The 15,470-nt window shown below is 33.6% G+C and overlaps 1 protein-coding gene across 5 annotated transcripts in view; it reads right to left on the bottom strand.

Annotated features, from left to right (window-relative positions):
• Positions 1 to 15,470, bottom strand: part of ZRANB3 (zinc finger RANBP2-type containing 3) — a 262,163-nt gene that overhangs the window by 100,949 nt on the left and 145,744 nt on the right. For all 5 annotated transcript variants that reach the window (XM_011354495.2, XM_023527494.1, XM_023527492.1 and 2 more), the window contains exons 9-12: positions 9,586 to 9,705; positions 7,251 to 7,370; positions 4,102 to 4,281; positions 3,141 to 3,293 (exon numbers count right to left, since the gene is read on the bottom strand). In XM_011354495.2, the coding sequence (XP_011352797.2) occupies positions 3,141 to 3,293; positions 4,102 to 4,281; positions 7,251 to 7,370; positions 9,586 to 9,705 (573 nt within the window). The remainder of the gene's footprint in view (positions 1 to 3,140; positions 3,294 to 4,101; positions 4,282 to 7,250; positions 7,371 to 9,585; positions 9,706 to 15,470) is intronic.

Here is a 15,470-nt window from a genome sequence, read left to right as displayed (position 1 = left end):
GGACAAAAGGATGATTCATGTCCTGTCAGGATGGAGAAGGATAGCAGGAGATTTCATCACGCTACTCAGAATGGCACGTAATTTAAAACTTACGAATTGTTTATTTTTGGAATTTTCCATTTGAGGTTTTCTGGACCTCTACTGACCATGGGTAACTGAAAGAGTGAAAAGCGAAACTGTGGATAAGGTGGGAGTACTGATAAAACCATGTGTGTCCAAAGCCATGCACTGGAAAATCTGTACAAGATAACAGTAAACTATGAAAAATAAGTACTTAACTCAGGAAAGTAAGATTTGGTCAGGGTGACTGGGTGATTTTTGTCTTAACTTTGTACATAGATGTACATTTTTCTTCAGATACACTTGAAAACAATAATCGTGTATATATATGAGATGTGTTTCAAATTCTTCATACTTATATTAGAAATGAAAATTTAAACATAGTACAATAGGGAATTTAGAATGAGAACAGCTTCAAATAATAGTTATATTTTTATAGTTTTAGTTATATATTTTTTAATTACCTAGGATATCTACTTTTTAATAGACCAAAATATAAGTACTACTAAAAGGAGTTTTTTTAATTAAATAAGTTCTTAGGAATAATCCTATTTCTTTAGCAATAGTTAACAGAATGGTATTCTAGAATCCTAGAAAAAAATGACTATTATTGTAAGTAAGATTCCACATAAATAACATTGTTTTTATGGAACTAAACTTTATATTAAATTTTAAATTTTGCATTATGAAAGAGAACATGTGCAGACCTTAATTTTAGTCTTACAATTTCTGATCAATTCTTTCAAAAATTAAAATTAAACTTCCCATAACTCTCACACCATATTGCTCCCAAAGGGCTAGGAAACAGCAGTTTGAATGACTTCAAGCTTCTCTAATATATTATTTCTTATTTAGTTTATATATGGCCTCCAAGTAGCACTTGTTACTATATAGAGACTATAACAAACATCCATATACCCACCATTCAAAATCTAAAAGTACTAATATTGTAATATTTAATTCTAACCCTTTTTGAAAATAAAATAAAATAAATAAAATATTTCTAATGAAGTTACTATGACATTTTTATTCTTCCCAGGCTCTTTCTCCTCCTCTCTCAGAGGCAACCGATATTATAAATTTGATGTATATTCTTCCAATCTATGTTTATGTATTTTATTACACACATATGTATTCATAAATACATAATATTATTTGTGTGTGCATCTATATTTAAAAATAACAACATTATGTTTTAAAAATCTGGTCATCTGGATATATAAATCTAAATCATTCATGTTAACCTCTAAATAGCATTTTATGACAAGTTATATATCCATTCTCCTACTGATAGGCATTTTGGTTGTTTCCAAAACCACCACACACACACACACACACACACACGCACGCACGCACGCACACACGCACGCACCCTCCTCCACACACAGATGTTCATTTTTGCAAAAAAGAAAATCAGGAAAAACTAATACAGAAACTTAAAAAAATGGCTACTTATAGGGGATGAATAGAAACAGAAATAGGGATGAGATTGAGACTTCTCTGCATGTACTTTTTTTATAGTTTTGACTTTTGAAATATTTAAATGTTTTAAATATTCAAATAATGTAAATCCTACAATTAAATACATACAGAAACCAATGAACCTAAATGTCTAGCAAACTGGTAAGACAACCACATAGAAAAAAAGAATTAATTCAAGTAACTTTTGGACAGGATACCATGTTTAAAACTTCTAAGAAATCTTGAATGTTACTTAGCTCTTGGTAGTGGTATTAGTATAGTAATTTTAAAAGTATTTTGTATGTAGGAAGGATGGAGCAAATGAGAAAATATGTTGATAATATTACGAATCAGAGTTCTCACTGTTGGATAAGGAAATATAAATATTTATATTCATATAGATATATGGAGAACATGAAGAAGAACTCGATGGTGCTGGATTTGAACTGTATATATATGAACTTATGACTTAATGAACACACATATACAAACATACATATATATACATACATGTTTACCTACCTATGCAAAACTGTATGTATGTACATATGTACGTACGTATGTATGTACGCATGTGTGTGCAAATAACTGTACATTGAAAATAGTTACAGAAGCAATGACATCTCAGAGCAATAAAATTTCCTGATTTCTAAATATCATTTGACAATAAAGGGATTCATGGCTCCTGAAAGAAACATCTGGTTCCAAATCTGGGGCAAAGTAAATACAAAGTGAATCTGGAATACGTTGTTTGTCAGAAAGCAAAAAGCAATCAGAAATTTATAGAAACTTATTTAAAACAAGAAAAAAAAGAAGAAAAAAGAACAAAGAACAAGATTTCACTAGCGAGATATTTAAAAAAAATAAGTGTAGGATTATACCACATTAACTAACAGTAACAGAATTCCCAAGTTCAGTGATACTTTTTTTTAATGAGGAGAAGTAAAGTTCTTCCTTATAGAAAAATGCCAGCTAATAAACATAGAAGCAATGATGGAGTTAGAAAAACCACTATTTTAGAACTGATTCAGGCAAAGATCATCAATGAATGCTAAAACTACTAGGTGAAAGGTTTTGGGAACAGGACAGTCACATGATCTCACACCACAGATTATTTCCTAATGTAAAGGGACAATTTGCCTTATTTTGGTGAGGCAAGCTTCTTTTCATGTTTATTGGCTACATAGGTCTTCTCTGATGAGCACATTTTGTGCCTATTTTTCTGTTGGCTTCTTTGTGTTTTATTAATTGAATTTAAAATCTTTATATACTTTAGACATTGTAATGCAAGTATCTTTATTGGATCTGTGACTTGCTAATGTTATATTTTGTGGCAAATTTAATACATCTTTCCCTACACTCAGGTCATAAAGACAGACTCCTATGTTTTCTTCTGAAGACTGGATTCTATTTAGCTTATTTTCTAAGGAGCTTAACAGTGAGCCCTGATATATAACTGTTGGAAGATACAAGCCACTTTTGCAGCCTTCTGGCATCAATGTGGAGGCTCATTTCAATAGCATGAATAATTGAAGGTTTCTATTTAAAACAATACACAATAAAGTTACAATTTCAAGATATTTTTAAAAAATAGAAAGGAATAAGTCATATAATCTTACATGAGTGAACAAAACTTCATTCCTGAGCTCTTCGGAACTTCCACTTGGAGTCCAAGCCTCAGCAAACTGCAGGAAATCCCATTTTTCCTTATCACCTTCCTCAGCCTGAAGTTGCTCCTTCCTACCATTCAATGTGCTCCCGGTGACCTGAGCCTGTAAGATGGAAAAGCATAAGAATTACATAATAGTTCACCTCACAGCTGGCATTTGCTAAGCAATAACTTGATTTTACATTTAAATCATAAGCAACCCATTAAAGAAAATCATATTGTTTCAACATATCAGAAGCTTTAGTAATATAATTATTCAAAATTACAACCAAATTACCAAGTCAATGATTCCTATTCTTATGAGGAAAAGAGATATTATACTATTTGCTTTTTTCATAAAACTTTTATTTTAATATTTATAAACTTTGAAATTAAACCTATATATGACTGGCCATTTTGAAAACTTGAAAATTATCCTCTAATCCTTAATCAAATCCTTTCTATAAACATCCCTCAAGGTTAGGAGAAGAAACAGCTCAGTGGACAGAGCAGGCAGTGTCTCTCCTTCTTTTTCTAGAGTCTGGGTACAGGCTGTCCTCTGTCCAAAATTAGCTTGGAATTCAAGACTTCTTCTGAGAAAGGGTTTACTCTTTGCTTTCAAAAAAGACTCGTCACTTGAAAGCATTATGATTCCTTGCTAGCTAACCCTCTCCTCTAGTTTCCAAAATGGTAGAAGAAGGGCTTGGAAGACAATAGGTATACACGGAAATTCATGCCTCTCTCTTATTATAGAGGATAGTGGTACGATACTATCAACTGAAGCCTTTTCTGAACTTGGTCTCTATTAACACCAATATCTTAGTATATGTAAGTATCCTTTACCTGAAAACACTAAAACTCAGCCTCTTAACTCATGTAGGCTATGAATACTAATGAGTGAATTGGTAACCTGGTCTAAATTTAAGCTTTACCTTGCGATTCAACATTCCCCACATAATGGTATCCAGAGTCCCATTTGCAATAAGGTAGTGAATATTCACAGAACTGCACTGTCCAATTCGGTGAGCACGGTCTTCTGCTTGTTTTATATGCCCAGGGTCCCAGTACAATTCAGCAAATACAACATGAGTTGCAGCAGTAAATGTCAAACCCTAAGCAAAACAAAGTGAAGAAATTGAGATGCAAATAAACTGAGACTATAACATAGAGCCATATATAATAAAGTTTTTCTGAACATGTTAAATGGACAAGAGGGTGCTGAAGGACATAAAAACAAATCAGTCTTTTATTTTAAGCCCAATTAAGAAAATTTAATTCGTGTAAGGTAAATGAAGATTGCTTATTTGCAAGAGACAGGTAAACTACAAAACACACATTTAAAACGTACTTAAATATTTCAAGTCAGTTTGATGGATTTATATATAAACAAAATCACTTTATCCTCTGATGAAGGCTGGATTCATATTACCACTGGAAAATCTAATAAAATACATTACAAATGAGAATATAATTTCTATCACATCGTATCCATAGCAACTAGGCAAAGAGCGATGACATCCTCTATTCATTTAATTCATCCTGCTGTTCTGTAAAGAAGCAAATCATGTCTCCAGTCATGATCTCTTCCTTTGAAATTTCTTATGTTACATTCCAAAGGCCCTGAGTTTACTTGCTCGTATCTCAATACATAAAACGCAATTGCATTTTTCGTGCAATTGTATTTTACATCAGTTTGAAATAATGTGACATTAAAAACATTAACTAACTCTTGTTTTATAATCAATCTATAAAATAAAAATGCAAATCCCCTCAAGCTAAAAATGAGTCTAAAATGCATGATTTTATTTTATTTTTTAAAATTTATGTATGTATGCATGTACATATTCATTTATTTATTTTTATGGTGACATTGGTTAATGAAATCCAATAAGTTTCAGTTGTACATTTTAACAGTAAGGCATGTATATATTTACACTGTGTGTTCGCCTCCCATAGTTAGATTTCTTTCTGTCACCACATATTTGACCACCTTTACCCTGTCTACCACCCCCGTTCCTCATCCATCCTCCCGTCTACTAACCACTAGTCTATTGTCCACGTCCATGAGTCTCTGAAAAATGCATGGTTTTAAAGTTGGTAGGCTGAGTGAAATGTGAACCATGTTTACGCTATTGCCACACAGAATAAATGAGGTTAGATGGTGGACAGAAATACCTACCATCCTTTGGGAATATCATCTAATCCTTATCTAATCCATGCTGTTGTTCACACACACTGGAACTTCTGTGAATGAGTGACTTTTGTGACTGCTGTGCTGTTATTTTGATAGATTATTTTAACTTAATATATTTTTATATCACAAAACAGCATCATACTCGCATTCATTAAACAGTGGCACTAGTCCTCAAGCTGAAAAATTCACTGAAGATCAATCACTTTAGAACAGAAGTTAGAAGTAATAAAAAGATGGAGAGAGTCAAACAACCACCATCTAAACTGTGCTGCTATTTAGGACAGGAAATGCCACAAAATACTAAAGATAATGCTGAAAAATAAGAAGTCCTATTTAAAGAGGAACACCTTTAAGCGTGTAAAAAGCATCATATGACTATATAAGAATAAAGAGAAAATATGCTGGCAAGATAAATGGTACTCTAAGTTACTACTGTGATAGAAGATTCACATGCTCCAGGAACAAAGTCCTTTCTACTTTCCTTTATTGCTGTGAAGATACTAGTGTTCAAGTGTGTGAGTTTTGAATTTTACAAGGTCTTCAGGAATAGAGACTTGAATAACATGTGAGTGCCCTGTGCAATCTGAATTTCAGTCTCTTATCAGGCCACTGCTAAAATCTCCTGCCTGGCTTCCTCTTATCTTCCTTCTCCCATGCTGAGCATTCTATTTCTAATTTTAAGCTCTTTTTGATGATAATTTCTTTGTCTGGAATATTCTAACAGATATATAAAACTCAGATTATTGAAAGTTTAATCCAACATGAGGGAACTGTTGAGACAACCGTTTTGATTAGAATTCCTAGTGAGTTCTAGAACTTCTTCATCCTCATGGGGTTTCTCTCTATATACAATTTTATATACACACATCAATTAGCTGAGTAAAAGCAGATCTTTGGCCCTGGTTCAGAATCCAGAGTCCACAGAAGATGCCAGATGTGGCATATACCACCAGGCTGGACGCAGAGTGATATGCTCGATTACTTTTCTCTATGTTAAACATCCTGGCTTAGACATTTATATAAAAATATTTTAGAATGTTAGTAGAAAAAAATCCAGTAGGTTTCCCTCATACATAGTATGACAGAGACTGGTATTGCCTTCCCTAATATCTATTCTTTTCTTGCTCTTTTGTAATGTAACACCTGATATTTAGCATGACTACCTAGAATAAAGGGTACTTTTCTCAGCTTCCCTTAAAGTTAGCTGTGACCATGGGACTAACTGCAGGCCAGTGAGATGTAGCATGCTTCCCTCCAGTCAGCTGCCTGGTTTGCAGATATGACGGAGGAGATCTAGCAGCCCTCTGAAGTAAGATATCTGCCGGGAGTGATGAAGCGGAAAGCCAAAGGGGGCCTAAGTCCTGAGGACTTTGTGGAATCACCATGCTAGCCTTAGACTATCTACATGAGCGAATAAAAAAACTTTATGTATTTAAGTCATTCTTAATTTGAGTTTTCATTTACTTGCAGCCAAATGTAATTCTAAGGCAAACCAGGGCCACTCCACAAAAAGTTCTCAGGCAGAAGAATTCTTACGCCTTAGGCCACCTTGCCTCATAGACTCTGCTGAAAACAACCAAGAAAAGGTAAGTGCTATGAGAAAGAGATGGGAAAATTCTATGCAAATTCAAAGGAAGGAAAAATGGTCATGAAAAAGTATTACAAACGAATGAACTATACTCTTCTAGGAAATTCTTTCCTTGAAAATTTAGGAAGATTTGAGTCAGAGGTGTTGAGGTATTTTTCCATTATACTTTCTAACACTCTCCAAAATTAAATGAATATTTATTATACCAGATATCAGATATAAAGTTATAATTATGGTTAATGGCCTGTTTATGATCTCAAAGATGTTTCATTATCAAATTAAGACTCAAAATTTCTTACCTGCCCAGCAGCCTGAATGCTTAGGATAGCCACACGAGTCTCAGGATCCTTTTGAAACTGATTAACCAGATGTATTCTTTCTGAAGAAGGAACACTTCCATCTATCCTAACATAACGAGTCTAGGATTAACAAAGGACATGGCAAAAATTAGGACAAGCCTCCATGCACCCATCTCATTTTATATTGTTACAGCTTATTTTTATGTTCTCATAATAAAATAAAAACTGCGTAAGATGTCAGGTTGGTAAATGTTATACAAGAAGAATATTAATCAAATTTCTGACTAGTTTCTGATAACAATTTCATTTTTCAGTCTTTTAAGGGTAGGATCTATGTGTAATTCATCTTCACAGCATCGCTGCCAAGCGCAATGCCTTGTATATACCAGAAGTTTCATAAATCATTACTGAATTAAGCAAATGTCATCTTCAGTAAAATTCTATATAAACTGGTGTGAAAATTTCATGATGGATCAGAATAATTTTCAAGTTACAGGATCACTAATTCCAAAGTAAAAGTAAAGTCAGACGTGTGAGAAAGTAAAAAGAGGATTCTGCCCATGTATTAGGAATTCATGAAGAGTAGTATGTCTATTTATGAAATATCCTAATATTAAGTGGGAAAATATATTTTTAAATGTACCATTTGAATTCTCTTTTTTCAAATTATTAAACTTAAAAGAAAAACGTGTCATGGTCATCTCCGTTGAGGTGGAGACCAACACACCCACCTACAGTTTTAAAAAGCAGAGAAATATTAAGTGCTAAACTGAACAGTGCTGTCTTTTAAGAATGATTTGAATTGAGAAATGGGAACAATCAGTGTGTGTGTTAGAGCAGCTAAAAAGAACTTATTACTCAACTTTGTAAAACAAGTATAAGCCCTGAATTTCAAATAATCTCATTCATATTTGCAGTTTTATGGAAAACACAGTCTTAAGTAGTTGAGACATAGAGAATATATACTTATATAAGAAGTCAAGTTAATCATTAAATAGAATGTCCCTTATTAACTTTCTATGTCTTCACAATACAGATATAAATTGACCAGTGACTCATTTAATATCAATTAAGGAAGATTATAAAATCTTCTGAGGGTCTTTCTAAGGAAAACACATTGTCAGGCTAGGGAGAGTTTGAGAGAAATTCACTCCCAACACTGTGACTACCTATGTTTTTAACTCTTAGTGATGCTAAGTGGGATTCTAAATACATTAGTAAAGCAGAAGTAGGAAAAGGGGATAGACTGTTATACTTGGAATAGATTCCAGTAGCTTTAAGTAAAATGGAATCAGAATAAAAAAATATTATGAATCTAATATTGTTGTCTGATCATTTAAAAATTATTTCTAAGGTAAATTAACTCTTTCCTTAGGAGGTGTTTTATAGACACTATAAGATAACCAATGAGAAAGTACCTTTGAATGTATAGCACTTTATCATATTATATTATCATAAATATTTCAGTGAAGGAAATATTAGAATTACTTCTCTAGTAATGTTAATGAACTTATTGGCTAGTGTTTGAAAAATCTATACTGTACAAAGTGTTAAAAAATGTCTTTATTCCTCCATTAAAAAAAAAAAATCTACCTACATAGGCAAGTGGCTACACATATATTAAGCTCACATCATTTGTCAGGAAATTTGTCAGGAAATTTCTTCTGCCTGCTTCTGAGCACCTCTAGAAGTCCTCTAACATAAAGAGAGGTGACAGGTTTAAATTTTAAAAAGAAAAAAGTGGATGATGCTGTCACTGACGGGGCTGTTGGGGAGCAAGGTGGACATAACATAATGCAGTAAGGCCAGCAGGTCTGGTGGAGCTTACCTGACTGATCATCTGTTATAAATTTACCTATACAAAATCTTAATCATATTCTATATAGAATATGCCGCCTGGAGTTTAAAAGGTATGACTGTAGTCAGGCACAAAAATTGGCTTAATACATTCTTCCTTTTCCATCAACATCACCCAAATTCTAAGGCTACATGTGGATAATCAAAAATTTTAACTTTTAACTGCCTATGTCAGTCTCAAATGGTACATCTAGTAACAAAAATGAAATTCACATTATAGCATATGAAGGTAGCATGTTTTAATCAATCCAGATCATTTATTTGATCAGTGGAAAATTATAAGACTGGTGTAAAAGACAAAATTTAATAAAATATCAATACACATTAGTAATATATTGCTATAATTTGCAAGAAAAATGGCTAATAATAATTTATATACCATCATGTAAAGCAAGCAAAAAAACTCAATTATAAGACAATGTTTACTATATTAAAAATCTGCAACCTAAAAGTACTACGTAGAAAAATGGTAACATACCTTGTTTTCTATGACTGCTTCTGTGCAAGCTTGGAGCATGTTTAAATGGTGAGCAAAAACCAGAAATTTAAGTGAATCGTTGTGAAGCATCATCTTAATATAATCCTTTACAGCACCTGCCTAAATATTAAAAGTTAAACCTTATTAATGTCATAAAAATATTTACTAAAAATCATTTCGTTTTCTTTTAATAAATGAAAAAAAAATCTCGAAAATCAGTAAGTTTCTATGAACTTTTAACTGCTTTGTTTTCTAAGTAGCCTAAGAGAAAGTAGAAGCACACATATAAGGGTATGTGGAAGAAGAGGGCTAAAACAGGAAAAAACAACCTGAAAAGTAAAACAAGAACAAGACAAGAATTAGAAGGAAAAAACAAACAAGACAAGAGAAGAGTTTCAATGGAAAATCAGTAATCAAGTAGACTAAGGCCCAGAAGAGGTTGGTGGTTTTGTTTATAAGGTAATTTTCAAAAAAGAGTATATAGAAGACTAAGTGGAATAGACTTAAGGAGAAAATAGAAGGCAAAAAAAAAAAAAAAAATCAGATGAATATCATTTTTTAAAAAGGGAAGACTAAAAAAAGAATAAAAGCCAGGACTAAAGCTTAAGAGTAAAAATAAGTTGGTTTATTCATCTTTTAAACTAAAAAACTTTAAGTAGATTTACAAACAGGACATTTTAAGGAGTAAACAGGCTAAGAGAAATGGAAAACGAGGGGATTTAGTTTGTCTCCAGGACAGAAAAGGTCACACATTTAACCTCTACTTTTTCTCAGAGCTAGGTTTAAATGACAGCAAAGTGTATAGAGAGAAAGAACACTGGAGAAGGATCAATAGCAACGAAACTTTAGGAGCTAAAAAGTAGACAGATGCCTGCTAACTGATTAGCCAACCTAATAGTTTCTAAACTGGAGTATGAAAAATTGAGAAGTGCCTGGTTTACAATGTGGTAATCTAAAAAAGCTCAGGAAACGGCACCTCTGGAAGTGAGTATGGAGGTGTGGCTAGCACGAGAAAATTGGCTGAAAGAATGTTTAAGTAGTTGATATGTGCAACATTGATTTATGTGTCACCACATAATAGGTGACTTCCCAACCCAACCTAGCAGAAAACTAGAGATTTTCTACAGAGCATGAAAGAGAGTAACTGGATGGAGGAATCCCACGTTGATGGTACACTATGCTTAAAATCATGGACATTAAATGAAAGTTATATAATAAATGTTGAGATCTGCCCTTCTTCCTCAACCTTCTTACCCCCTCACAGGCCCAAAACAGACAAAAGGGCTTATACCCTCTAGGCAGGGGAATCTGACCACCCAAAGAGAAAAGACTAAAGATATTAATATTGGGGGCTCCTCAGCAGTCCTGGTCAGATCACCCTTTATTGAAGGCCACAGTTTACAAGCCATAATCATGAACAGAGTTTCTACTCATCATTTAGTGTCTTACTTATAAATATAAGCAAACAACCAAGGATCATCAGGTGTTTGTAGAAAGCAACCTATATGAACAGATCAACTGTACAGAGAGAAGAAAACTAGAAGAGATTAACATTTACAAAACAAGAATAGTATGCTACAAAAAAGGAATAGTTGGGGAGGAAGAGAAGTACTCTTGAAAATTAAAAAGATAATAGCAGAAATAAAAAAATTCACTAATTATTAAGCTGAGAAAATCTTCCCAAAAGTAGATGGCAAATCATTTAAAAAAACAGTTAAAATATATGAAAATTTGAAGACCAGGCCATGAGGGCAATATATGAATAATAAAATTTCTAGAAAACAATAAAGAGAAAACAGAGAAAAGGATATAATCGAAGAAATAAAGGCTGCTTTACAGAACTTAAAGATATAAGTTTCCAAAATGGAATATGAAAGAGACCCACTGAAGATCTTTCACAGTGGAAGAAAATGAACCCAGAGCAAGGTCCATCACCACGAATCTTTAGAACACTGCAGATGAAAAATTGATTCTACGAGCTCCCAGGAAGGGGAAGAAAAGATTTCATAGGATCAAAATAGAATAAAAATTTTGACTTGCATTGGATAACTCAGTATCAACACTAAAAATTCTAGGAAAAATAAAGTCAGAAATAAAAGTAGAATAAAGGCATTTACAAGTATGGAGGGATTCAAATAATACCCTTTCTGAAGACTACTGAAGAATGTGGTACAGCAAAATGAGGGAGTAAACAAATCAAGAAAATAATATCAAATAGAGAGGTAATTCAACACAAGGAAGAAATAAAGAAAATGCCCAGGATGAGAGCTCTACAGCAGACTGAAAAGCAATAGTCCAGGCTGGAGCTGATCAAAACTACAGGGGAAATTTCTTTTAGAAGACACAATTAATACAATGGTAATGCTTAAAGATATTAAGAAGATATTAAATAACTAGGGGAAAGTTGAAGATGAATAATTGAAAATGATTTGTAGAAGAAAACATATCCATACTATATTACACAGTTCACCTATTTGTAAATATTATAAACATGGTTCTAAGAATATCCATGGTGAATACTGATCAAGCCTAAATGGGTATAAATTACTCTAAAATTAGTAAAAGTAAACTCTCTATCAATTGATCCATTCATCCATCCATCTATCCATCCATCCATCCATCCATCCATCCATCCATCCATCCATCCATCCATTCATCATCCATCAGTCTATCTGCCTGCCTGCCTTCCTGCCTATCCACCTGTCACCTTGTTAGGAGAATGAGAATATGGGAAAGACCTGGGTGTGAGTTTGAGGCAGAGGGGTGAAAGAGCTAAAATTTTATCTTCCATATTGGAAAGCCAACTGATGACAGCTAAAATTACAAAGTAAGCAATAATACAAACCAAGAAGTAAGATAAACACATTGCTGAGGGATTTGAGGTAAACACTGAGAGAATAAAGTGGTTGCTTCTGGGGAGTACCTTTAGGGGACTGTTATTTTTTGAAATGGCTATTTCTCTTCATTAAACTGTGACCATATGTAGTTTTGGTAATAATAAAAAATTTTAAATAGGGGCATTTAAAAATTTAAAATTACCTTTTTAAAATTCATGCACGTGACTATAAAGTCACAAGACTGATTTAGCAAGCTACATTTTGTATGTCTGAATTTTCTAAACAATAGAAATTCATCAAACAATGAGACTGGAGGCAGTTAAGAACTTTAGCCTTGGATTGCAGTGTCTCAGTAAGTGGAAATGAAGCCCTCTTAAAATAAGGAGCTATAAATTCCAGATATGTTGCCATGGGAACTGAACCACTTTAATAAACTGCATGTTTGCCTAAAGAGCTATATTTACTGTGATAAGTCTTTCAAAAAGTATATGTCAAGTTAGAGTATTTTTAAGGTACACTCATTTACCATCCATTGCAGACTATATAATCACTGTACCCTCAGTCTCAGAGGCACTCCCACCTCTTTATAAGCAAGCCATTTATTTCTACCAGAATCCCCTCCACTGATATTGCTCCCTCCTCATTACAACCAGAAAATGCTGATGCCAAAGCTCAAGGCCCCTGCTCCTGACTCCTTCCAATCATTGGTTCAAAATGGCTTATGATTACCATTAATATTAAAAAGTTTGATTATAAAATGTGCTAAACAGTCTCTTGGGACTAATCTAGTACTTTAACCATCATTGTGATATTGCTTCCTAGGAGAAAATGTGTTTGGAGAACCAAATTGACTATGTAACAAATATATTTTAGATTTCTCTTATGTTCTTAGGTTGGGGATTGCATAGATTTGCATTCTAAAACATACTATACATGCATTTTAGCTATTCTGATTTTATCCTAATTAAAACTGTCACTGCATTGTCATATTTTAAGTTATCTGAGCAGAAATTTGCCTTCAAACTGTCTTAAATGCATATTATATGGAATGGCAGGTCTTATTAATGATCAGGTTATGCTGGTTCAGGTTTTGTAGAAGTTGCAGAAATTGCATGTATTCACAATTCTATTTTATTTTACTAAAATTGGCCTGTTAGTAATGTGTCTGCTAGTCAAAGTTCTAATTTAAATAATTAATACATCTACTAAATCTCATTTAAAAAATGCAGAAATGTAGAGAGTATGTTGTTAAATGTTTCTTAAATTTTTGTTAGTGAATAGGTGCACATCATACTTTTTGAAGTAAAAGTTATACTGAATTAAAGACTTGTTGAAAGTTACTTGATTTTAAATCGTCAGCTTTTAATCAAATAATAAGGAGAAAAGAAAAAAATGAAAAAAAAAAAAAAAGCCATCAAACCTGAATTATGACAAAGACTCTCTCCTTGACCAAACTTTAGTTAGGCCTCTCTGAGCCCTCTTCTTGTCTAGGCCTTAACCTTGGCCTTCTGAGTCTGTGCTGTCCTTGCCAGGCCTGCATAGTCCGGTCCTAGCAAGAATTCTACTAAGTCGGTTATCCAGAACGCCTCCAACCTTGTTACCTGATCAATCCTTGATATCTAATCAAGTTCTCATATCCTACTTTTGATGTCTAAGTCCTTGGTCTTTCTTTAGCAAGAACCCTGTTAGGTCGGTTTAACAAGAATCCCCTATGCTTGATGTCTCCTCTTAGTAATTTGCTATCCACCAACCCCCTGAATCCTGCTGGTTTGCTATAAAACCCCATCTGTCTTTATTACATTCAGAGTTCAGTGATCTCTCCTCAATTACCATAGAGTTGGTTCCTATTGCAATGATATTGAATAAAGTCTTCCTTACCATTTTAACAAGTGTCAGAATAATTTTTTCTTTAACAGCTATAAATTCTAGCTAAAGGAGTGTGAGCTCCAAAGAAGCTTCTCTAAGTACTTAAGTCCTCAGGCCCCAGACCAAATGGCAGTTTTGTTTAGATATCTAGTCGCCACATGCCTTAAAGGAAAGCTCTTCAAGCCCTTTTCAATCAATAAGAGATAAACTGTGACTGGGCTAAGCAAGCCTAGCACTTCCATTCCCGCTGCAAGTAATTAATAAGAAATGTGGAAAGTCTGCTGGAGGCTTCAAACAAAACAAAACAAAACAAAAACCCCTCACTGACAAAGGGACTAAGAGGAAAGCCTTTCCTTGCTTTGGACATTATGGCCTGCACTTGTTACAGGCATTGGCAGCAATTATCTTGGGGCTATTATGGAAGCTGTCAAGTACAAGCATGAACCAGGTCAGACAAAGAAAGACGGAAGAACCTGGGTATTTAAAAAAACAAAAACAAAAACTCAACCACTTTATGAGTTTTACCACAAAATTCACCCAATTAAAATGTACAATTCAATTTAGCTTTTAGTACATTCATTGAGTTGTAAATCCATCATCACAATCAATTATAGAATATTTTCATTATCCTAAAAAGAAACCCTTCCAGCCCCTCAATACCTCTCCCCTCTAGCCGTCACCAGACTGTCCTCTATATTTGTGAGTCTATTTTTGATTAGTTTGTTCTTTTTGTTCCTTAGATTCCACATATAAGTGAACTCACTTATATGGTATTTATCTTTGTCTGACTTATTTCACTCAGCATAATAACCTCTAGGTCCATCCATGTCATTGCAAATGGTAGGGTTTCGTTTTTTTTTTTAATGTTGAGAGAGTGGGGTGAAGGGTTAAAGAAGTACAAATTAGTAGTTAATAGATGGTCACGGCATAGAGAATACAGTTAGCATTAATGTAATGGCTAGGTGGCGAGCCAGAGGAGAGAAAGAGCAATTAAAGGGACTGTCTTACAAACTATATAAATGTCTAACCAATGTACCATATACTTGAAACTAATAATAAAATAAAAGTTAAAAGAAAGAAAGAGATGGGAGACCACTTAGGAAGACCAGATGCTGTAGGTGTAAAAAAATAAAAACTAAGGTATTGTAAACTGACAAGATCCTTGCAATCTGTGAGGTCAAC

Source organism: Pteropus vampyrus, unplaced genomic scaffold, assembly GCF_000151845.1.
Source record: "Pteropus vampyrus isolate Shadow unplaced genomic scaffold, Pvam_2.0 Scaffold17, whole genome shotgun sequence".
In the NCBI taxonomy this organism is placed as follows: Eukaryota; Metazoa; Chordata; class Mammalia; order Chiroptera; family Pteropodidae; genus Pteropus; species Pteropus vampyrus.
Note: the sequence above shows the minus strand (reverse complement) of the source record. Positions and strands in the feature narration are given on the sequence as shown.